This window comes from Salvelinus sp. IW2-2015, linkage group LG23, assembly GCF_002910315.2.
Source record: "Salvelinus sp. IW2-2015 linkage group LG23, ASM291031v2, whole genome shotgun sequence".
NCBI lineage: Eukaryota > Metazoa > Chordata > Actinopteri > Salmoniformes > Salmonidae > Salvelinus > Salvelinus sp. IW2-2015.
The window spans coordinates 40,487,732-40,513,368 of NC_036863.1; the positions used below are offsets into that span (position 1 = coordinate 40,487,732).

General features: G+C 41.9%; 1 protein-coding gene across 1 annotated transcript in view; it reads left to right on the plus strand.

Moving 5' to 3' along the window:
• Nucleotides 1-25,637, plus strand: part of LOC111950924 (GDNF family receptor alpha-4-like) — a 50,139-nt gene that overhangs the window by 19,055 nt on the left and 5,447 nt on the right. Inside the window, exons 2-7 of the mRNA XM_023968864.1 lie at nucleotides 14,188-14,451; nucleotides 14,549-14,641; nucleotides 15,328-15,679; nucleotides 24,511-24,620; nucleotides 24,902-25,036; nucleotides 25,479-25,624. Of these exons, the coding sequence (XP_023824632.1) occupies nucleotides 14,188-14,451; nucleotides 14,549-14,641; nucleotides 15,328-15,679; nucleotides 24,511-24,620; nucleotides 24,902-25,036; nucleotides 25,479-25,624 (1,100 nt within the window). The remainder of the gene's footprint in view (nucleotides 1-14,187; nucleotides 14,452-14,548; nucleotides 14,642-15,327; nucleotides 15,680-24,510; nucleotides 24,621-24,901; nucleotides 25,037-25,478; nucleotides 25,625-25,637) is intronic.

The following is a 25,637-nucleotide window of genomic DNA, read 5'->3' on the forward strand; positions in this document are numbered from 1 at the left end:
ATCCAGGTACTTTGTTTGTGATAATATGCAAACCATAATGGAAAATATGCTGATTTCAAAGCCACCAAAACTTTATTCATTCACTTAATCGGTCCCTGTCTCACGTCTCTCCCTAAGATGATCTATTGCCTCAGTGAACTGACTGTGTATGTGAATAGGGCTCCGATGGGCCGCTTCTCTCTTGCCTCGTGAATGACGTCATTGCCGGTTAAAGAGACAGATGTATGCTAATGTTGTTGATCAGTACAGTAAAATAAGTCCCAAATAGAAGGGAAACAGATTGTTTGTCATCTGTCTGTAGCCCCATGAAATCAGCCAAAATAAGCTCAATAACTCAATGCATGCACACACTCCTATTGAATACTCATTCACCTATATTGTGAATTGGCCTAGACTACATCTTGATTACCCAGTTTATCAATAGAGATTTACTATTGAAATACATGATTACCATTATGTTGTTATGTAGTTAGATTGGTAAAAACAAAGTCAAATTGATTGTGTAATTGATTCATTAATGCATACATGGCTGTCTCTGGAAAATGTTGACGTACAACATGTCAAATATAATGATATTGAACTTAAACGATTGATCAGAGCAGTAGCTGAGTTCATCTGTCTGGATCAAGTGCCATTCTGGGACTCTGGCTAATATGCTTTCTTTTTTTTGCATGGTATCGTTTTGGTACTGTTTTGGTATTGAGTATTGTGATGGTATCGAGTATCGTGATACTAAACCTTGTCTCTGTATCGAAGTCAAAGTTCTGGTATCGTGACCACACTAGTTGGATCACTATATTGATACTAATATGAAAAGTACGGAGTCCGGACATTACATTTGCCCTCGTGCCAGGGGCAATTGTAACAGTAGCTGGGGTCAAATATAACACCTAAAGAATAAACCAAATAAATTCACATTGCTCTTTCCTGCAGTCAATGACCAAAAGTGCCCTTTTTTGGCCTCATGGGTGGAATGTTATTAATATTTTTCAGAATTTCAGAATGAATGAAGATGACTTTTCTTTTAAACAATGAAAATCCTGTGTTTCTACGTCCAACAGTTTTGTTATATTTCAGTCTTCACTGATGTATAGAAAGTGTAATATTGGGATGCAAACTCAAAATGTAATACATCTCAACTCTATATCTGACATGGTACAGGTGTCTTCTTTTTTTAAAGCCCATGACCACGTGTATGAGGTGTATACTTTATTTCAAAGTAGATTTGTTTAAGACCACCAAGAAWCGTTATTTACAGTGACACCTCTGTTTGTGGATGGCCATTCGGTTCCTCTCAAAACATCTGAATAGTATGATGATAACCAAACTATAGTATATACAACTTATTTGGTACTCTACAGGTCCCCATTGTTATTTAAAGTTTGTTTTTGTATAATTCATACAATCCTAAATTAAAATCACACTGACAACAATAGTGAGATGACAATCATGTCAATGTTTAGCCAACATAWAGCCTCCTGAGACCAATGTCCTCTCTAGTGCACGTCAGTTCTTGGTCCGTATCTCTGCCATACAAGCCACTGTATTAAGTACTGTTGTCCCTTTGAGAGGATATTCCTGTCTTTTCAATGATTCCACACATGTGGGGGTGTGACCTTGACGACTTTATCATCCTGGTTCTTAAAAAATGGCTGCCGTCAAAATGTGTACATTTTCTGGAAATTTGAAAATAAGTGTGTGTAATTATGAATGATCATTTCTGTGAGTTTGTTATTCAGATTTTTTTCTAGTAAGTGAATATCTAAGGAATAGTTGAGTAGTCAGGACCGTGTAATAATTATTTTACATGAAATAAGAGCTAAATAAGAGTTTATCAAGAAATGTCCTCTGGAGTGGACACCCAGATGCCGCATAAAACGTGCAAAGAGTGAGATATGTGGCTTTGGGAGAGAACCTAAATGGGCACGTACTAAGAGAATTTTATCACTCTACCTTGTTTCTGTTTGAAGAAATTCAAGGTGTTACAATATCCCCCTGTCTCGCCTACTGTTTGTTCTTCTCATTATTTTTTAAGTAAAGTGTATTTCCATGTCTTTCCCCCATGGTATGGAGTTGTTTTTGAAACCGTATACTGGGCCGACCTTGTAGCCTTGTGATATGTAAACCCCGGGAGTGAGAAGATCTGAAGTGGACCACAGCCCTCCCAACATGTCTGTCATCATCACCAATTTACAGAGTTTACTGAGGTTGAGCTAATTTATTTAATTTTGTTCCTCTTTTTCCCCTATGTTTGTAGCAGAGTTATTATCCAATATTCAACCCTCAATTACCCCAGTAAAACAAGGCTGGTGTGCCCTGGGTGAGCGCTGAGCATATTAGATCCTGAAACTCCTCCAGCGTTTCCATGTTTACAAAATGGTTACCAAGACCCCTCTAAGGAATTGTTGTAGACGAGAGAGGCTAGATGGTGGAATTCATTGTTGTAGACGAGAGAGGCTAGATGGTGGAATTCATTGGTTGCGGAACTGCTCCCTCTGGGTGTTTGTCCTCTTATGTTGCTAGGCAATTGTAGTGGTTTTGTGTGTTTAACTAACTATTTCGCGGTGAGAACGGATGAGTAAGTAAATGTGTGTTTACTTTAAAGGATGTGGTTCAGTGTGTGGGTCTGTGTGTGTTGATATGCGGTGCGGTGCTGCTCTCATGACATTAACACAAGGCGGGTCACTGAGCTAGCAAGCCATCAGCTTTGCCTTACAAATTCTATAAATCGCCCCCCCCCCGGAGAAATCAATAGTGCACATTAAGCCTCACATATCACAGGTGTTCATCTCTCCTCCTCACTCTTAAGATTTTTTTTTACCCCTTACTTTTCACCCATCACACCCCTTCCCTCCTCCACCCCACCCATTTTGTCGTAAGTGAAACTGCCCAATGTAGCGTGGCGACTCTTCCTCATCGAGCCAATAAAGAACGCTCAAGTTATTACCATAATTATAACTTCTCTGCCTGACAAGATTTAACCGAGCTGGTCTGTACCTGACATGGGTTCTAATTATGTGCCTGTGTATTAAGATAGGCCTTCTGAAACAAACGTTGCTGATGGTGTCTATCTTGGGCCTGGTCAGCCTTAGGGAGCGTACATGCTGGAGTGGAGAGTAATGAACAAACCACTGTCCATAATGGAGATTACTGGCAGGCTGTTTAATTGCACAACCTAAGCCTCGGGCCCCGCCTGCTTTTCTGTGATATTACTTTATTATGTGTCAAGAACTCACAATGGKGTGTGTGTGTGTGTGTGTGTGTGTGTGTGTGTGTGTGTGTGTGTGTGTGTGTCACATCTCCTATTACCTGTGCCTCACCCACCACACTTTGCTAGGGACATGACGTGGCGATCGCTGAAAGACAACAATAGCAAAGCAAACTGACGAGTTGAACTCTTTGGGAATTAATGTTCTTCACATTTCAATTTATTCAATAACTTCTCTCTGTAACCAGAGGACTTTGAAAAGGGCAGCACTCTCATCTGTATGAACATGCTGGCTGGTCTCATAGTCCCCAAGGTCTCCATAGTCCCCAAACTATCAAATGAGCTGAGAATGTGATTATTCGTTTGAACATGTTTCATTAGGATGTGTATGGCGTTCTGGATTTCATAAAGATGTACATCTTGCATTTAGTTTAATATGAATGTATTTAAGTACTTGGTGTCATTAATATGGTCAGTTACACTTACATGCTTGGTCTCGTTACCATATACAGTCAGGTCCAAAATTATTGGCACCCTTGATAAAGACGAGCAAAAAAGACTGAAATAAATAATACAAATACTGAGCTGTATTGTATGCTACACAAAATTATATTATTTTATACAAATAGAATTGCTCCAAAAAAATACATTTTGTTCAACAAGTAATAAAAACAATTCTAAAAAAGAGAGGGGTCAAAATTATTGGCACCCCTGTTTTCAATATCTTTTAATACCTCACCCTGCGAAGATAATGATACTGACCCTTTTACTAAAATGTTCTATGAGATTGGAGAACACTTTGGGAGGGATCTTGRATTATTCCTCCATACAGAATCTTTCCAGATCCTTGATATCCTTCGTCTGTTTTATGGACTRCCCTCTTCAATTCAAATCACAGGTTTTCAATCGGGTTCAAGTCTGGAGACTGAGATGACCGTTGCAAAATGTGGATTTTCATGATTTCCACATGCGGCCAAGTTTCAGGCTCCTGGCAGAGGCAACCAGGTTTTTGGCTAAAATGTCCTGGTACTGGGTAAAATGAATGATGCCGTTGACCTTAACAAGGGCCCCAGGACCAGTGGAAGCAAAATGCCCATAACATTAAAGATTCACCACCATATTTTACMGTTGATATGGGGTTCTTTTTTACATGTGATTCCTATTTTCAACACCAAACCCTCCGCTGGTGTGCATGGCCAAAGAGCTTTATTTTCATAGAGTTCGCATGGAGACGTGAATCCAACATATAATTTGTTAACTTGCCTGCAAGTTAATAATCCCTAACTACAACATTTTCAGACAAGATAGAACGGCCAAAGGGGGCGGTGTTACAATCTACTGCAGAGATAGCCTGCAGAGTTCTGTCCTAATATCCAGGTCTGTACCCAAACAATTTGAACTTCTACTTTTTAAAATAAGTCTCTCACCGTTGCCGCCTGCTACAGACCACCCTCTGCCCCCAGCTGTGCTCTGGGATACCATATGTGAACTGATTGCCTCCCATCTATCTTCAGAGCTCGTGCTGCTTGGTGACCTAAACTGTGACATGCTTAACACCCCGGCCATCCTACAATCTAAGCTTGATGCCCTCAATCTCACACAAATGATCAATGAACCTACCAGGTACAACCCCAAAGCCGTAAACACGGGCACTCTCATAGATATCATCCTAACCAACTTGCCTTCTAAATACACCTCTGCTGTTTTCAACCAAGATCTCAGCGATCACTGCCTCATTGCCTGCATCCGTAATGGGTCAGCGGTCAAAACGACCTCCACTCATCACTATCAAACGCTCCCTGAAACACTTCAGCGAGCACGCCTTTCTAATAGACCTGGCCCGGGTATCCTGGAAGGATATCAACCTCATCCCGTCAGTAGAGGATGCCTGTTTTTTTTTTAAATGCCTTCCTCACCATCTTAAATAAGCATGCCCCATTCAAGAAATTTAGAACCAGGAACAGATATAGCCCTTGGTTCTCTCCAGACCTGACTGCCCTTAACCAACACAAAAACATCCTGTGGCGTTCTGCATTAGCATCGAACAGTCCCCGTGAAATGCAACTTTTTAGGGAAGTTAGAAACCAATATACACAGGCAGTTAGAAAAGCCACGGCTAGCTTTTTYAAGCAGAAATTTKCTTCCTGCAACACAAACTCAAAAAAGTTCTGGGACATTGTAAAGTCCATGGAGAATAAGAGCACCTCCTCCCAGCTACCCACTGCACTGAGGATAGGAAACTCTGTCACCACYGATAAATCCACTATAATTGAGAATTTCAATAAGCATTTTTCTACGGCTGGCCATGCTTTCAACCTGRCCACCCCTACMCCGGTCAACAGCACTGCACCCCCCACAGCAACTCGCCCAAGCCTTCCCCATTTCTCCTTCTCCCAAATCCGGTCAGCTGATGTTCTGAAAGAGCTGCAAAATCTGGACCCCCACAAATCAGCCGGGCTAGACAATCTGGAYCCTTTCTTTCTAAAATGATCTGCCGAAATTGTTGCAACCCCTATTACTAGCCTGTTCAACCTCTCTTTCGTGTCGTCTGAGATTCCCAAAGATTGGAAAGCAGCTGCGGTCATCCCCCTCTTCAAAGGGGGTTGACACTCTTRACCCAAACTGCTACAGACCTATATCTAGCCTACCCTGCCTTTCTAAGGTCTTCGAAAGCCAAGTTAACGTCTTTGGGACTGGGGGGCAGTATTGAGTAGCTTGGATAAAAAGGTGCCCAGAGTAAACTGCCAGCTACTCAGTCCTAAAAGCTAGAATATGCATATAATTAGTAGATGTGGATAGTAAGCACTCTGACATTTCTAAAACTGTTTGAATGATGTCTGTGAGTATAACAGAACTCATATGGCAGGCAAAAACCTGAGAAAAAATCYAACCAGGAAGTGGGATATCTGAGGTTTGTAGTTTTTCAAGTCATTGCCTATCGAATATACAGCGTCTATGAGGTCATATTGCACTTCCTAAGGCTTCCACTAGATGTCAACAGTCTTTAGAACCTTGTTTGATGCTTCTACCGTGAAGGAGGGGGGAATGAGAGCTGATTGAGTCAGGGGTCTGGCAGAGTGCCACGAGCTCAGTCTCGTGCGCTCCCGTGAGAGTTAGCTGCGTTCCATTGCATTTCTACAGACAAAGGAACTCTCCGGTTGAAACATTATTGAAGATTTATGATAAAAACATCCTAAAGATTGATTCTATACTTCGTTTGACATGTTTCTACGAACTGTAATATGACTTTTCGTCGGAACTTTTACCTGGATTTGCCCGCGCCTCCTGAGTTTGGATTTGTGTACTAAACGCGCGAACAAAAAGGAGGTATTTGGACATAAATGATGGACTTTATCGAACAAATCAAACATTTATTGTGGAACCGGCATTCCTGGGAGTGCATTCTGATGAAGATCATCAAAGGTAAGTGAATATTTATAATGCTATTTCTGACTTCTGCTGACTCCAACACATGGCGGGTATCTGTATGGCTTGTTTTTTGTGTCTGAGCGCCGTATTCAGATTATTGCATGGTGTGCTTTTTCCGAAAAGTTTTTTTGAAATCTGACACAGCGGTTGCATTAAGGAGAAGTTTATCTATAATTCCATGCATAACAATTGTATCTTTAGCAATGTTTATTATGAGTATTTCGTAAATTGATGTGGCTCCTGCAAAATCACCGGATGTTTTGGAGGCAAAACATTACTGAACATAACGCGCCAATGTAAACTAAGATTTTTGGATATAAATAGGAACTTTATCGAACAAAACATACATGTATTGTGTAACATGAAGTCCTATGAGTGTCATCTGATGAAGATCATCAAAGGTTAGTGATTCATTTTATCTCTATTTCTGCTTTTTGTGACTCCTCTCTTTGGCTGGAAAAATAGCTGTGTTTTTCTGTGACTAGGTGCTGACCTAACATAATCGTTTGGTGTGCTTTCGTSGTAAAGCCTWTTTGAAATCGGACACTGTGGCTGGATTTACAACAAATACTTGTATGTTTGAAGAATTTTAATTATGGGATTTCTGTTGTTTTGAATTTGGCGCCCTGCAATTTYACTGGCTGTTGTTGAGGTGGGACGCTAGCGTCCCRAATATCCCTGAGAGGTTAACAAACAGATCACCGACCATTTCAAATCCCACCGTACCTTCTCCGCTATGCAATCTGGTTTCAGAGCTGGTCATGGGTGCAYCTCAGCCACGCTCAAGGTTCTAAACGATATCYKAACCGCAAACGATAAGAAACAATACTGTGCAGCCGTATTCATTGACCCGGCCAAGGCTTTAGACTCTGTCAATCACCACATCCTCATCAGCAGACTCAACAGCCTTGGTTTCTCAAATGATTGCCTTGCCTGGTTCACCAACTACTTCTCCGACAGAGTTCAGTGTGTCAAATCTGAGGGCCTGTTGTCCGGGCCTCCGGCAGTCTCTATGGGGGTGCCACAGGGTTCAATTCTTGGGCTGACTCTCTTCTCTGTATATATCAATGATGTCGCTCTTGCTGCTGGTGAGTCTCTGATCCACCTCTATGCAGACGACACCATTCTGTATACTTCTGTCCCTTCTTTGGACACTGTGTTAGCAACCCTCCAGACGAGCTTCAATGCCATACAACTCTCCTTCCGTGGCCTCCAACTGCTCTTAAATACAAGTAAAACTAAATGCATGCTATTCAACCGATCGCTGCCTGCACCTACCCCCGTCCAGCATCACTACTCTGGAGGTTCTGACTTAGAATATGTGGACAACTACAAATACCTAGGTGTCTGGTTAGACTGTAAATCTCCTTCCAGACTCACATCAAACTCTCAAATCCAAAGTTAAATCTAGAATTGGCTTCCTATTTCGCAACAAAGCATCCCTTCATCATGCTGCCAAACATACCCTCGTAAAACTGACATCTTACCGATCCTCGACTTTGGCATGTCATTTACAAAATAGCCTCCAACACCCTACTCAAAATTGGATGCAGTCTATCACAGTGCCATCCGTTTTGTCACCACAGCCCCATATACTGCCACCGTGCGATCTGTAACACTCTCGTTGGCTGGCCCTCACTTCATACTCGTTGCAAACCACTGGCTCCAGGTCATCTACAAGACCTGCTAGGTAAAGTCCTGCCTTATCTCTGCTCGTTGGTCACCATAGCTGCACCCACCATAGACGTGTTCAGCAGGTATATCTCACTTGTCACCCCAAGCAATTCTCTTTGGCCGCCTCTCCATCTAGTTCTCTACTGCAATGACTGGAACGAACTACAAAATCCTGAAACTGGAAACACTTATTCCCTCACTAGCTTTTTGTTTATTTTTTATTATTGTTATATATATTTTTTACCCTTTTTCGTGGTATCCAATTGTTAGTCGTTACTTGGGAGAGACAAAGGTCGAGAGCACATGCGTCCTCCGAAACACAACCCAACATGCCAAGCCGCACTGCTTCTTAACCCGGCACACGCATCCAACCCGGAAGCCAGCCGGAAGCCAGCCAGCCAGTCTTTTTGTGTCAGAGGAAACACCATACGCCTAGCGACCTGGTCAGCGTGCACTGTGCCCGGCCCGCCAGGAGTCGCTAGTGCGCGATGAGACAAGGATATCCCTACCGGCCAAACCCTCCCTAACCCGGACGAMGCTAGGCCAATTGTGCGTCGCCCCATGGACCTCCCGGTCACGGCCGGCTGCGACAGAGCCTGGGCTCAAACCCAGAGTCTCTGGTGGCACAGCTAGCACTGTGAAGCAGTGCCTTAGACCACTGCGCCACCCGGGAGGCCTTTCTCTCACTAGCTTTAAGCACCAGCTGTCAGAACAGCTCACAGATCACTGCACCTGTACATAGCCCATCTATAAATAGCCTAAACAACTACCTCTTCCCCTACTGTATTTATTTATTTTGCTCCTTTGCACCCCAGTATTTCTACTTTGGACACTCATCTACTGACAAATCTACCATTCCAGTGTTTTAATTGCTATATTGTATTTACTTCGCCACCATGGCCTATTTATTGCCTTTACCTCCCTTATCTCACCTCATTTGCTCACATTGTATATAGACTTATTTTTCTACTGTATTATTGACTTTATGTTTGTTTTACTCCATCTGTAAMTCTGTGTTGTTGTATGTGTCGAACTGCTTTGCTTTATCTTGGCCAGGTCGCAGTTGTAAATGAGAACTTGTTCTCAACTTGCCTACCTGGTTAAATAAAGGTGAAAAAAAAAAATAGGCTATGTATTGTATTTCAAAAGTGGTTTTGAGTTGAGTTTGGTTGTCAATGCAACCAAATATCAACATGTGAAGGAGAAGTATGTTCTGCTTGGAAGGTTCCATCTGTGCAACTGACTTAGTCTGGCTTTAATTCCAGTTTGACTGCACATTAATAATTAACATGTTGGATTCACATCTCAATTTCAGCCAAAAATCTAAGTTCAAGAATAGGACTAAATCGAATCCAACTTGATTATGTATCCATCTCTGCCAAACAGAAGATATCAAATGTTGTATTTGGATGCGTTGACAACCAAACACAATTCAATATCACTAAATATCATGACATTTTAAATCAACCAGAGCTTGAAACCCTAAGCCTATTGTATTGTCTATTTTTAGTTGAATTCTGGGTAGAATTGAAAAAATAGTTGTTGATGACTTTGCAAATGCTACGTAGACCTAATGAACATAATTGATGATATACATCAATGGTTTGTACACTCAGTGGACAGTATGAGGGATAAAGTATGGTCACATTTCATTTACTCTGTTAAACCTACCCTTTGGAAGGACTTCGATAGCAACAGTGAATCTATTTTGGTTTTTGAACTATCATTCTCACAATAGCACATTGGTGATTGTCAGTGTCAAATAGCATAGCTAAGCTGGGCTTGGTTAAAACCCTGGGTGGGAGACCAAAGGGAAGCTGTATATAGATACATTCTCTTGTCTAACACAGTAGCAGGCTCAGCCCAGTGGAAATAAGGTTGAAGATCTGATTTTATTTTTACAGGTACAAATTCCACATATTTAATACAAGGTTTGTCAATGTTGAAATGTGGTTACCATGATGACATAATCCTGTGGTTGAAAAGCCACCCTCAAATTCGCCATTGATATCTCTGGCAGACCTAATACATTCGTTAAGATATGACAGCCCTTTATAGCGTATCTTTCACGTGATGATGGGCAACACAACATACAACCTGCAACCCACCCCGATCCATAGTAGTTATTTTTAATGACAAGCATAATCCTTATACTGTAGAGTATGTCAAATATCAATGAAGCAAGGTGCCAATTCCTTAAGAGCAATGTTGTGTTCAGTTTTCTTTCTTTCTGTGTCTTGTTGAGGGGTGGGGGGTATTCTTGATATACTGTTTGCTGTTATTATCTGTCTGTTTGTAAAACAGAAAATGAATCAATAAAATATATATAATTTTCTTTTTTTTAAAAGGTCACCCTCAAAACAACAGCTGACATTGATAACTTTTTTCCAAATCCAATGTATTTTCAATGTAGATTCCACGTCACAATACATTGACAAATTACGTTGAAACAACTTTGATGCAATCAGTTTGTGCCCAGTGGGTTGTCCACAAATAGATCTTCCAGCAAGACAATAACCCCAAGCACACATCAAAATCCACAAAGAAATGGTTCATTGACCACAACATCCAAATTGTTCAATGGGGTTGAAAACCTATGGTTTGAATCAGAGGGCAGTCCAAAGGATATCAAGGATCTGGAAATATTCTGTATGGAGGAACGGTCTAAGATCCCTCCCAAAGTGTTTCTYCAATCTCATAAAACACTTTAGAAAAAGGCTCAGTGCCATTATCCTTGCACGCTGAGGTATTGAAAGGTATTGAAAACAGGGGTGCCAATCATTTTAACCCCTCTTTTTAAGAAAAAATAACTATTACTTGATAAACAAAAATTGTCAATTGTATTAGTATAAAATATATATATTTTTAAATTGAGCATACAATATAGCTCAGTATTTTTAGTATTTATTTTATACAGCCTTTTTTGCTGGTCTTTATCGAGGGTGCCAACAATTGTGAACTTGACTTTATATGCCTCATCACCCTGTATCTTGGTGGGAACTCCAGAGTTTATGTGCTTGCCTTGCCGGCCTCGTCTGCTAGGGTCCCCTGCCTATGGTGACGGAGCGTGTCCATCTGTTTTTGATTTGTTTCCTGCCAGAGTGAGATGTGGAACTCATGGGGCGTCTGTGATTGTAACCACGCACCACTGGAGTTTGATTTCAGCTGTGCTGTGCGCTCCTAGGCAGCATGGGCTTAATTGAAGTGCGTAACCATAATCAGTATTCCCCTCTGTATGTGTGCGTTTGTATTTGTATATATAGGAGCGTGGTTGAATGTGGGCTTATAGTCGTACTGTATTATACAGTAGATTTATTTGTTTGCAGGTATGTGCGGGTGTGAGCAAGAGAGAGAGTCTGCACAACAAACATGTTGAATGAGGATATAACTGCAAATCCGGATTCCATTTGTAGTCTGATCCTTAAAACCCTCAGGGAAAAAGCTGCATTTGCCACTTGCCAGGAACTATTTCAATGCTACCACAGTTGAACTGAATTAAGTCCCCCCTGAGAACAGAAAAAGGACAGTTGTGAATTAAACAACATTGCTAGCCACTGCTTTACTCAACCTCTTCAGTCTGTGCTTCTGCCTGGCCTTTATCCTTGACAACTGAGGGGCTGYCAGTTCTTCATAGAACATACTCGGAAGTGAAGTGTTTTGTAGATTGTCTGTCTGTCAACCTCTGATGTTAGGCTCTTGCTTTTCAACAAATAAGCACTGATGCTCATTGTCAAACAGGTGGGTCCTTCCACCAATTCTGTGACTTTTGCAAAGTGTAACCTGGTAAAAAAAAAATATATATATATATATATACAGTCATGGCCAAAAGTTTTGAGAATGACACAAATTTTAATTTTCACAAAGTCTGCTGCCTCAGTTTGTATGATGACAATTTGCATATACTTCAGAATGTTATGAAGAGTGATCAGATGAATTGTAATTAGTTGCAAAGTCCCTCTTTGCCATGCAAATGAACTGAATCCCCCAAAAAACATTTCCACTGCATTTCAGCCCTGCCACAAAAGGACCAGCTGACATCATGTCTGTGATTTTCTCGTTAACACAGGTGTGAGTGTTGACGAGGACAAGGCTGGAGACCACTCTGTCATGCTGATTGAGTTTGAATAACAGACTGGAACCTTCAAAAGGAGGGTGGTGCTTGGAATCATTGTTCTTCCTCTGTCAAACATGGTTACCTGCAAGGAAACACGTGCCGTCATCATTGCTTTGCACAAAAAGGGCTTCACAGGCAAGGATATTGCTGCCAGTCAGATTGCACCTAAATCAACCATTTATCGGATCATCAAGAACTTCAAGGAGAGCGGTTCAATTGTTGCGAAGAAGGCTTCAGGGCGCTCAAGAAAGTCCAGCAAGTGCCAGGACCGTCTCCTAAATTTGATTCAGCTGTGGGATCGGGGCACCACCAGTACAGAGCTTGCTCAGGAATGGCAGCAGGCAGGTGTGAGTGCATCTGCACACATTTTACTAACAATTTTGCCTAAGAACACAGCCATGAATAAAGAATGGTACCAACACATCCTCCAAGAGCAGCTTCTCCCAACCATCCAGGAACATTTTGGTGACGAACAATGCCTTTTCCAGCATGATGGAGCACCTTGCCATAAGGCAAAAGTGATAACTAAGTGGCTCACGAACAAAACATCAATATTTTGGGTCCATGGCCAGGAAACTCCCCAGGCCTTAAACCCATTGAGAACTTGTGGTCAATCCTCAAGAGGCGGGTGGACAAACAAAAACCCACAAATTCTGACAAACTCCAAGCATTGATTATGCAAGAATGGGCTGCCATCAGTCAGCATGTGGCCCAGAAGTTAATTGACAGCATGCCAGGGCGGATTGCAGAGGTCTTGAAAAAGAAGGGTCAACACTGCAAATATTGACTCTTTGCATCAACTTCATGTAATTGTCAATAAAAGCCTTTGACACTTCTGAAATAATTGTAATTATACTTCAGTATTCCATAGTAACATCTGACAAAAATATCTAAAGACACTGAGGCAGCAGACTTTTTTTAAATTAACATTTGTGCCATTCTCAACTTTTGGCCACGACTATATATATATATATATATATATATATATATATATATATATATATATATATATATATATATATATATATATTGTAACAGGAGGAATGGGTGCTTGGTGTGTGCAACAGGGAGTGGCAATTGAATGCAAGCTTCACAAAAAAAGGACAATGTTAACAGTTCTAGCCTGTCTATTTGTGGGGAACAGGGTTGACATGTTATGCTCGACCCGCTCCGTTTTCCACCACACAACACCAGAACATTGCCGAAAAGAATAGAACCAGCTCACCTGCTTTTACACTATGATTTGACTATTAGATGTTCAATGTTTCTTTTGAAAAACAATAGTTAAAAAAGGAATAGTTTAACCATATTAAAATGAGAGTTCAGTTCACATATGAATGAATCACTTATCACATGAAATAAATAATAATCTTCATGAATGACTTGATCAAGGAAACAAAAATAACTACAGCTTTACAATGATGGTGAAAACTTGGAGAAAGTTTGGGGTTAAATGGGTTAAAATCTTCCATCGTGTATGGAGGGACACTTCAGCAAGTCTTTATTCATATAAAAAATTATWGAATTATTGAATTCTCCATGTGGTCTATATTAAAGGGCACTTCATTTAATATAACCGGCATTTAAAATGCAATATTGGTGCACAATTTCTACTTAAAATATCAAAGGGACGCAAAAGGCACTCTTTTCGTGGAACGACACAGGTGCTGACCGACAGAACAATTCTCATCTGTAAAAAATAGCTGTTCAGGAACACAGGTGACCAATTACATTAATGTTCCCCATCTTCCACCTCTTCCAGGTAGTGTGCTGGCTGGCTCCATAGACTGTCTGGAGGCGGAACGGGGCTGTGTACAGGATGAGGGCTGTATGGGGGTGTACAGGGTGCTGGAGTACTGTGCTGCTGAGGAGGCTGTGTCGCCCCTGGGCCCAGACGCCCGACGTGAGTGCCTGGAGGCCCAGAGCGCCCTGCAGCACTACCACCCCCTCCAGGCCTGCAAGTGTCAGCGCGGCTCCCGCCGGGAGGAGCTCTGCCTCAGGGTCTACTGGACTGTCAGATTCGCTGGTGGGTTTGACTGTGTTTATGTTTTGTATTTTATGTGTGCGATTGTATTGGTGCGTGTGAGGTGGTTTCTGTCCTTACGGCCTCTGTGTTTTCACAGTGTACGATGAGAACGAGGTGTCTCCGTATGAGGATCTGGAGGTGGAGTTTGTGAGGCACATAGAGATGACACGTATGGCCTCCATCATGGCAGGTAAATACTGCTCACTGCTCCGTAAGCTCTCTCTTATTGAAACATCTCTGAATAATTCGCTCTGGCTATCTACTCCAATTTCAGAGCACTCTCATCTGAATGTGCCAGAGCGCAGAATAACTGATCAATTTACGAACGCTCAACACCCATGGAATATGGCCGGTGTCAGTAAACGTCGGCAAAAAAGTGTATTTAAGTTGTTGCCAGTAGCAGATACAGTCACCAACATAAAAACAGCCTAACCAGCTCTGCTAGGGCGAGTAAAATGGTCAGAGTGAGGTGTTCTCTCATTTGTGTCTGGAAGCAGCTAGCAAGCTCGCCAACATTAGCCAGTTAGCTTGGGTGCTTGACTGCCAATGTGTGGTCAGAACGCTTGGATCAACCCTACTCCTCGGTCCGAGCGTCCAGTGTGCGCTCTGGACGCTCCGAGAACGAAATGCTCAGGATTTGCGAACGGACAATCTGACAACGCTCTGAATCTAAGTACGCCCAGAGCGCACTCTGAGCACACTCTGGCACCCCAGAGTGAATTTACGAACACACCCCATGTCAGTCTGGGACGTTTTTGTGTTCCAGAATCATATATTTTATGGTTTTGTCTTCCTTTCTCTGTTATTCATTGCCCCTTTTCCCAAAACACACCACCTTCCTCCATTCTTCTCTGTGTTTTCTCCCTCTCTTCCCAGCTTCCTCTCTGCCTCTGGATGGGCAGAACCAGTGTCTGAAGGCAGCCCAGGACTGTGGTCTGTATGAGAAGTGTGGTTCTCTGAGGTCGGAGTATGTTGTGGCCTGCACCAAGCGGCCACCGGGATCCGACGGCAGCTGTAACAGACAGAAGTGCCACCGAGCGCTGCGGCGCTTCCTGGAGCGGGTACCAGAGGAGTACAGCTTTGCCCTGCTCTTCTGCCCCTGCTCCGATGCCCTCTGTGGGGAGCGCCGGCGGAAGACCATCGTACCGTCGTGTTCCTATGAGGAGAGAGACGGCAAGCCCAACTGCCTCAGCCTGCAGGGCTACTGTGCCAGGGACAAGCTGTGTAGGTGAGCTGAGCTGGCTGGGGAAACACGGTTACTGGGAGGTGTGACATCAGACTAAACTTTTCCACTCAACTCTAAGTACTGTATTGAGGCATATTAACAGTTATAATCACAATGCAAAGATTCATAACTAGCGTAGTATTTGCAGAGGGCTTAACTGATTTCGTTATAGCGCACGAGTGTGAAGGGAGGTTTTGTAGCGAGTGTGAGGGTAGACAGAGGTGGAGAGGACTGGATGTACATACAGTAAGTATTTCATGAACTATCACCTGAATCTTCAACTTCAGATCCTTAAATACAGTACAATAGTTACAGTACAAAGAGTTCAGAGGTTTGAGTTCCCTACAGAAGAGTTCCCTAAGAAGAGGTTGTTCAATAATCTTTTTAAATTTTTCTCCCCAATTTCATGGTATCCAATTGGTAGTTACAGTCTTGTCTCACCGCTGCAACTCCAGTACGGACTCGAGAGCCGTGAATCCTCCAAAACACAACCCAACCAAGCCGCACTGCTTCTTGACACAATGCCCACTTAACCCGGAAGCCAGCCGCACCAATGTGCCAGAGGAAACACACTGCACCCAGCCCGCCACAGGAGTCGCTAGTGCGCGATGAGACAATGACCCTCCCCTAACCCGGATGAYGCTGGGCCAATTGTGCGCCGCCCCATGGGTCTCCCGGTCGCGAACCCAGAATCTCTAGTGGCACAGCGTTGCAGTGTCTTAGACCACTGCGYCACTCGGGAGGCCCTGTTTTTCAATAATCTTCATAATTATCTAGGTTTCCATCCAATTTGCSACAGATTTTCATGCGAACATTCTAAAATCTGCATAAATGGCTATGCGTGATGACGTAGTTAACATAAAAATAACCCTTTCCGTTAAAATACCATGTAACGAATGAAAAATACAAGTTAAATGGATCTCCGTCGCACTTTCAACTCTACTGATGGTTTTGTCACAAAAACTATTGCATTATATAGAAAATGTCCCCACTCTGGTCTTGGTACATGTGCTCTAGCCAACAGCTCACAGATAGAGTGGGGGTAGGCTACCTAAATGATGAGATTATTATGGATAAGAGCGATATTATCTGTATTTGTCAAATGACAGCCAAGCATCGAGCATTATCTTACCAGAATAAGACCCTCAATAAGATCCTACCATATCCACCAAACAAATTGTTAATGTTTCCATCAGCCCGGTCATTACTTTTTTTCGTGCGCTAGGTATTTTATTCACATAAATGGCTGGATGGAAACATTGATGACATTCATAATAATAAAGACTAATGTCTCTGTGTCTAGCTCTGTCCCAGGCTGCAGTGTTTTTATTCCGCCGGCTGCTCAGAGGTGTTTTGTATGGATGAGTATGCTTGGGGAGCAGGTTTAGAGGTGTTAGTCTGTGAATTATGAATGCACCACTGGGTTTGACTAGCAGAGTCTATTTCCCAGTGTTCCTATAAAGTCAATATTCATGCAACAGGTAACATCCAAAGCTAATATTCAATATGTTTATAACAGTGTTAATTTTGTCAACAGAAATAGTGATTAAAATATTTGTCAAACACACATTTTTCAGTTGCAATTGAGGAGACTATAACTGACTAAATAGACTAAAAAAACTATAACTAAACAACGACAAAAAAATCATTTCAGTTGACTAAAACGAGACAAGATGAAATGATCTCTGACTAAAATCTGACTACTAAGTGGACTGGACAGGAGTTTTTGGAGAGATTGAGAGCTTTTGTGATAAGCACAACTAATATTAGCAGCACAGATGCGCAGGGCAGTTGTGTTCAGCAGTGGGAAGGACACACCACACTCGCCACACACAGCCTACATCAGCTTCGTGAGCTGTAGGGGAGCAACATTTAAAGCTGTAGGGGATAATTGCGTTGTTTGCTCTATAAACTCTTCGTTCATACGCCACCGTGATATACAATAAGGCCGTGACAACAAAAAGACAACACTCACACAGTGGCGGAATAAATTCAACTACACATACGTTTGTTTCATCACAAAACCAGAGAGCAACATCTGTCCAGTGAAGTTCACAAAGCAGATATTGCATGTAACAAACCGTTATGACCTGTAGCATGGTCAAGCATGTTCATGTTTTCGACAGTTTACTAAATAAACAACGACTGATTTAGAACCATGGAGTTACAGCAAGGCAGCACAAAGACTACAGGAGCCCTGCCTCCGCTATTCCAGCACCATTTACACTTAAACATTTAAACGTCGACAAATCAACACGGCTGTATACTGAGACCGGCTAAGGAAGGATTTTTAAGCCTTGAGAAAATTGAGACATGGGTTGTGTATGTGTGCCAGTCAAAGGGTGAATGAGCGAGACAAAATATTTAAGTGCCTTTGAACAGGGTATGGTAGTAGGTGCCAGGTGTACCAGTTTGTGTCAAGAACTGTAACGCTGCTGGATTTTTCACCCTCAACCGTTTCCCGTGTGTATCAAGAATGGTCCACCACCCAAAGGACATCCAGCCAACTAAAAACTATTTAGTCCAATCAATGTTGCTAAATATCATGTGGCTGTGCATGGTACTGATTTATGTCTGCCTGTGTGTGTGTGTATGTGTGTATGTGTGCGAGTGGACGTGTTTAACTATTCTTGTGGGGACCAGAAGTCCCCACAAGAATAGTAAACAAACAAAAATGTGACCAACTGGGGACATTTTGTTAGTCCCCACAAGGTGAAATGCTATTTCTAGGGGGTTTAGGGTTAAGGTTAGAATTACTGTTAGGGTTACAATTATGTTAAGGGTTAGTGTTAGGAGCTAGGGTTAGGAGCTAGGGTTAGAGTTAGGGTTAGGTGCTAGGGTTAGGTTTAGGTTTAGGGTTAAGGGTACGTTTTTGGGTTAAGGTTAGGGTAAGAGTACGGGTTAGGGAAAAAAGGTTTTTGAATGGGACTGAATTGTGTGAGTATTGCGCAAGTAAAATATTTTTGGGGGACTCACCATACTTGTAGACTAGTTGAACACCAATGCCATCCTCCTCTCATTCATGTTGGCAAAACAGTGAATGTTTTGGAGAGTAATACTCAGTAATGTGTTGTATTGGATTTGCCCCAAACATAACACTTTGTATTCAGGACAAAAATATAATTTCTTTGACACATTTTTTCAAATTTTACTGTAGTGTCTTGTTGCAAACAGGATGCATGTTTTGTAATATTTGTATTCTGTACAGGCATCCTTTTTTTCACTCTGTAATTTAGGTTAGTATTGTGGAGTAACTACAATGTTGTTGATCCATCATCAGTTTTCTCCTATCACAGCCATTAAGGTCTGTAACTGTTTTAAAATCACCATTGGYATCATGGTGCAATCCCTGAGTGGTTTTCTTCCTCTCCGAGATGAGGCAGTCATTCAGACCCATAGGGCGGCGCACAATTGGTCCATCGTCGTCCGGGTTAGGGGAGGGTTTGGCCGTCAGGGTTGTCCTTGTCCCATCGCGCACTAGAGACTCCTGTGGCTGGCCGGGCGCAGTGCACGCTGACACGGTCACCAGTTGCACGGTGTTTCCTCTGACAYATTGGTGCGACTGGCTTCCGGGTTAAGTGGGCATTGTGTCAAGAAGCAGTTTGGCGGCTTGGTTGGGTTGTGTTTTGGAGGATGCTCGGCTCTCGACCTTCGCCTCTCCCGAGTCGGTACTGGAGTTGAAGCGATGAGACAAGACTGTAACTACCAATTGGATACCACGAAATTGGGGAGAAAATGTGGTAAAAAAAACGACAAAAAAAACTATTATTGCACACAAATCAAATCTGACAATTTTATGGGCTTTCCTCTGACACTGCCTATTATATAGGTCCTGGATGGCAGGAAGCTTGGCCCCGGTGATGTACTAGGCCGTACTCACTACCCTCTGTAGAGCTTTATGGTCAGATGCCGAGCAGTTGCCATACCAGGCGGTGATGCAACCGGTCAGGATGCTCTCGATGGTGCGGCTGTATAACTTTTTGAGGATATGGGGACCCATGCCAAATCTTTTCAGTCTTTACACAGAGTGAGTCCATGCAATTTCTTATTTGACAAATGTTTACTCCTGAACGTATTTATGCTTGCCATAACAAAGGGTTTGAATACTTATTGACTCAAGACATTTCAGCTTTTCATTTTTAATTAATTTGTAAAAATGAATAAAAACATAATTCCACATTGACATTATGAGGAATTGTGTGTAGGCCAGTGATCAAAAAATCTAAATTTAATCGATTGTAAATTCAGACTGTAACACAATTTTTTTTGTAAAAAGTCAAGGGGTGTGAATACTTTCTAAAGGCACTGTAATCTTATTACTTTTAGTTACTTTTATATTACTTTCCCCTAAAGAGGCGCAGGTTAGCGTGCTTCGTCATGAATCTTGTTCTGGAGTCAGCTTTGCAGAGTGGTCACTAGCTGGCACAGCCACAAAGTCATACAATCTGATGATTTTTAACCTAACCCTAAACTTAACCACACGGCTAATCCTAATGCTTAACCTTACATTTATGTACATTTTTGTTTTCCTTAATTTGTACAATATAGTCCATTTTGACTTTGCAGCTGGCCCATCTAGCGGAATTAGTTCTGCCTCAAGGACAAGACTCATCCCAATAAACGTTAACCTGCTCAAGAGGCATTAAATTAAGAATAAAAAAATATTACCAATTGAACGACATCTATTGCAGGATAAGTCAATGTTAGAGTTTACATAGCTGGCCATAAATGGATGTTGCATTTTACTTGGATATGTAGGCTTCTACTACAGATAATAATATTATTAGGCTATATCTTTACATAAAATAAAAAAAGTCATTCCAATTAATTTAATATCCCTTGATCTTCAAGAATATGACTTGGAAATATGGCAAAATATATATAAATATAGCCAAACGGTTTTGCCTGAGTATAACCCAAAAACTAAGGACTTATTAGCCTACTCTGTTGTTTATGATTTTGTAGTCATTGAGGACTGATTGGGCTCATTGCTTCGAGTTGAGAAAAAAATGCACAACACCACGGGGGAGTTTAGAATGGAGGAACTCCCTTAAACTTTTATTCCATAGGCTGGGATCCGCACTGCAGCTGTTCCAAGAGCGCATTTTCCACTGGCTGTCCACTAGTAAAAAAAAAACAATGATTGATAAGCAGCTTAAACTTCTTCAATTCAACCAGTATTGGGTTAAAATACACGTCCACATTTGTGAACAGCCATACACAACAACCACAATCCTTAAGGCACAAATAGCTAAATGAGAGAGCAGCATTGTAATTCTCATCAATGTGCTATGTCGATATCAATAATCATTTATATCCGTATCGCCCGTAGGCTACACCACTGCTGTCGTATACCTCCAAGTGTTTATTCAAGTTGGATAATCTTTGGATGCAGATAGCAGTCGCACCATTGGAAGACATAGTTTGGATTGTAGCCTACTAGAGGTCGACTGATTAATCGGCATGGCCGATTAATTATGGCCGATTTCAAGTTTTCATAACAATCGGTAATCGGCATTTTTGGACGCCGATTATGGCCGATTACATTGCACTCCACGAGGAGACTGCGTGGCAGGCTGACCACCTGTTACGCGAGTGCAGCAAGGAGCCAAGGTAAGTTGTTAGCTAGCATTAGACTTATCTTACAAAAAACAATCAATCTTAACATAATCACTAGTTAACTACACATGGTTGATGATATTACTAGTTTAACTAGCTTGTCCTGTGTTGCAAATAATCAATGTAGTGCCTGTTAATTTATCATTGAATCACAGCCTACTTCGCGAAACTGGTGATTATTTAACAAGCGCATTCGCGAAAAAAGCACTGTCGTTGCACCAATGTACCTAACCATAAACATCAATGCCTTTCTTAAAATCAATACACAAGTATATATTTTTAATCCTGCATATTTAGTTAAAATAAATTCATGTTAGCAGGCAATATTAACTAGGGAAATTGTGTCACTTCTCTTGYGTTCYRTRYAAGCAGAGTCAGGGTATATGTAGCAGTTTGGGCCGYYTGGCTSRTTGCGAACTGTGTGAAGACCATTTCTTCCTAACAAAGACMGTAATTAATTTGCCAGAATTTTACATAATTATGACATAACATTGAAGGTTGTGCAATGTAACAGCGATATTTATACTTATGGATGCCACCCGTTCGATAAAATACGGAACGGTTCCGGTATTTCACTGAAAGAATAAATGTTTTGTTTTCGAAATGATAGTTTCCRGRTTTGACCATATTAATGACCTAAGGCTCGAATTTTTGTGTGTTTAATATATTATAATTAAGCCTATGATTTGATATGATAGAGCAGTCTGACTGAGCGATGGTAGGCAGCAGCAGGCTCGTAAGCATTCATTCAAACAGCACTTTCCTGCATTTGCCAGCAGCTCTTCGCAATGCTTGAAGCACAGCGCTGTTTATGACTTCAAGCCTATCAACTCCCGAGATTAGGCTGGCAGTACTATAGTGTCTATAAGAACATCCAATAGTCAAACGTATATGAAATACAAATGGTATAGAGAGAAATAGTTCTATAATAACTACAACCTAAATCTTCTTAACTGGGAATATTGAAGACTCATGTTAAAAGGAACCACCAGCTTTCACCTGTTCTGAGCAAGGAACTTAAACGTTAGCTTTTTTACATGGCACATATTGCACTTTTACTTTCTTCTCCAACACTGTGTTTTTGCATTATTTAAACCAAATTGAACATGTTTCATCATTTATTTGTCACGGCCGTTGTAAGAAGTGGACCAAAGTGCAGCGTCGTGAGCGTACATTTTCCTTTAATTTCAATGTCGCCAACAAAACAAGAAACGAAAGCACAACCGTGACGCTTACAGGGCATAAGTGCCACTAACAAAAGTCAACTACCCACAACGAAAGGAGGGAAAAAGAGCTACCTATGTATGGCTCCCAATCAGAGACAACGATAGACAGCTGTCCCTGATTGAGAACCATACCCGGCCAAAACATAGAAACACAAAATCATAGAAAACAAAACATAGAATGCCCACCCCAAATCACACCCTGACCAAACCAAATAGAGACATAAAAAGGCTCTCTAAGGTCAGGGCGTGACATTATTTGAGACTAAATCGATTTTTATTTATGTATTATATTAAGTTAAAATAAAAGTGTTCATTCAGTATTGTTGTAATTGTCATAAAAAATCATTGTCATCAGAAATCGGCCGATTAATCGGCATCAGCTTTTTTTGGTCCTCTAATAATCGGTATTGGTATCGGCGTTGAAAAATCATAATCGGTCAACCTCTATAGCCTACAATAAATGGCTATTCCTGCTCTTTTCCTGCAATCCATCAAACGCATATGGTATTATAGTTGTCTCTGACTTGTGGTCAGACTCGATTAGGTGGAACAAACTTAAACTTGTGCCTTTTTTCAATGCTGATTTGAATGTCATTGAGAAAGCAGAAAGGGGCCCCAAAAAATCTAGACGTAATCATCTAGTTTTTCAACGTTTTGGAACTTTCAGATAGAAATGTGCTATGTAGAACAAACATGTCTCTCTGACATGTTGAATAAGGAATAACGTTGGCTTTATTCATGGTATTTTCATATGCAACGTTCTAAGAATGTCTTGCAACTAAACTTGGCCCTGGCAACATTACCAGTAGCCTCAATGCAAATATTTGGTGGCACAGAAAGAATGGAAAAGGGAGAGCAAATAGTTTATTGACTAAATTCCACTTGCTACTACACTATATCACACTGGGTAAGTAACTTTATTTTAAGTTAATGTTGACCCGGTGACTCAGACTTGAGCACTTGGATCACGACTTGAGCACTGGCTCTCTGACTTCAGCCATAGGGACTCGTGACTCGAGCACAGGGGACTTGGGACTCGATTTGGACTCGAGGTTTAGTGACTCGACGACATCATTGGGCGAAACAGTCATTAACTCCAGTTCAAAGTCATTAGCCCCCGTTCTACTTTTGGCTGCGGCGTCTGTGGAATGCTGATAACAATGGCAAGGACACAACCAAGTGATGGAGGTGCAACCCATTCCACTTTGCCAATACTTTGCAGCACCATCTGGTGATTGCGCTACTCTCGCTCCCTTTCTCTCTCTGCACTCCTGTGTGTCTGTTTGTTTTGTATGTAATATCTACGTAGGCTGAATTAGGAATTTACATGGCATARATAATTCTTATATATATTTATTCTGTTGKGAAGAGAATAGGATGTTATGCAGAAAAATCCTGTACGTTGGTAAGACAATGACATGTATGTTGGTGCACATGGATGTCAGTGACTTATGTTTACTGTAGGTTACTGAGGGAACACAAATGTGAKGTGACTAAAATGTGACAAAGGACATTTAGTTTACTAAAATGGCCCACTGTTTTCATCATTTGGACAATAACTAGACCAAATCATTATTCAAATGACACAAATGTGTCTAAGACTAAATGATACTTTAGTCAAAATGACTAAGACTAGACTAAATCTACAAAAAGAGTGCCAAAATGAACACTGGTTCATAATAATGATGCAGCACCTCTCATCATGCTTCAGATAATGTTTTTAAATTGTCTATGAAATAAACATTGCGTGTGGTAACACTAAGGTTCCTAGGTGGAAGGTTATCTTTCTGTAGGCTTTCATGTGCTGTGGATTCTGCCTTTCGTTAGGTACTAAATCCCCAAAAACACAACTGTAAAGGTGCCCTCAGAAAATTACATCGCCAAGTTGCCAACCCAATATTGGCACCTGTTTACAATTATGTTTGTCTCCCTTTGTGTGTGTTTGGGCGGGTTTGTGTGAATGTTTGTGTTGGTGTGTGTGTCTGTCAGATCTCGGCTGGCTGATTTCCAGCACAACTGCCAGCCCTCGTCCCATTCTCCCTCTGGCTGCATGAGAGAGAGTGGAGCCGTCTGCCTTAAGGCCTACGCTGGACTCATAGGTGAGCTGGCGAAAGAACAGGATCGAGGGGGTGGATGAAATGAGATGGAGGGAAGGGATGGAAGAGGGATTAACAACACAAGGAAGGAACAATGCTAGAGATAGAGTTCTGAGTTGACTGGCCTTATAATCAGATCATTGTTGTTAGCTCTTGCTAACCCCAGGGTATAGGTAGGCACTCATTTCATAGCCAATTGCCTTGTTTGGCTTTGGATCAAACGTTCCAAAGTTCGTATAGAAGTCAGGCCTGCTGACACATCTCTAATCAACAACCTCCTCCAGGCACCATCATGACCCCCAACTACGTGAACAATATCAGTATGGACGTGTCCCAGTGGTGCAGCTGTGAGGGCAGTGGGAACCAGTGGCAGGACTGTCTGCGCATCCTGCACATGTTTGACAGCAACGTCTGTCTGCGTGAGTAACACTCCCTCAACCGCCTACAATGACATCCCCTAGAGGCTGCTCCAGCAATATCCCTGGTCCTGTGAGCCCACTTGAAATCAGCAGATCACACAAATAGATTAGCGGGCGCTCTGTAGCCCTAGAGAGCTGCCTACTTGTTCTGTATGTTATACTGTAGCCCAGCACTTAATTACAATATTGATGGACAGCAGTGTTAATTGAAACTGTTTCATTCGTGTCTGATTCCCATATTGCAACTGAGGTGAATAGCTGAACGATTGCCATGCCTCAATGCCCAGTTGATCAACGCATTCATGGCTGCTATGAATAATGGAATGTTCTGAGGACATTTGGCCTCATCGGCAGTGGGTATAATGGGGATGATGGGATGATGATAATGCTGATGATAATGTGGGTGGTGGTGGTAATGATGATGTCTGCTGTTGTGTCTCAGGTAATGCTATCAGTTATTTGGGTGGCTCTTCCCCTCGCCCTGTGCAGAGCACGACTCTGCCACCTCGTCGCCACGCGTCTGCCACCCCCTCCCCCCGCATCTTTCAGGACAAGATCAATGTCAACGTTTTATCAGAACGCAACAGTGTGAGTATAAGTA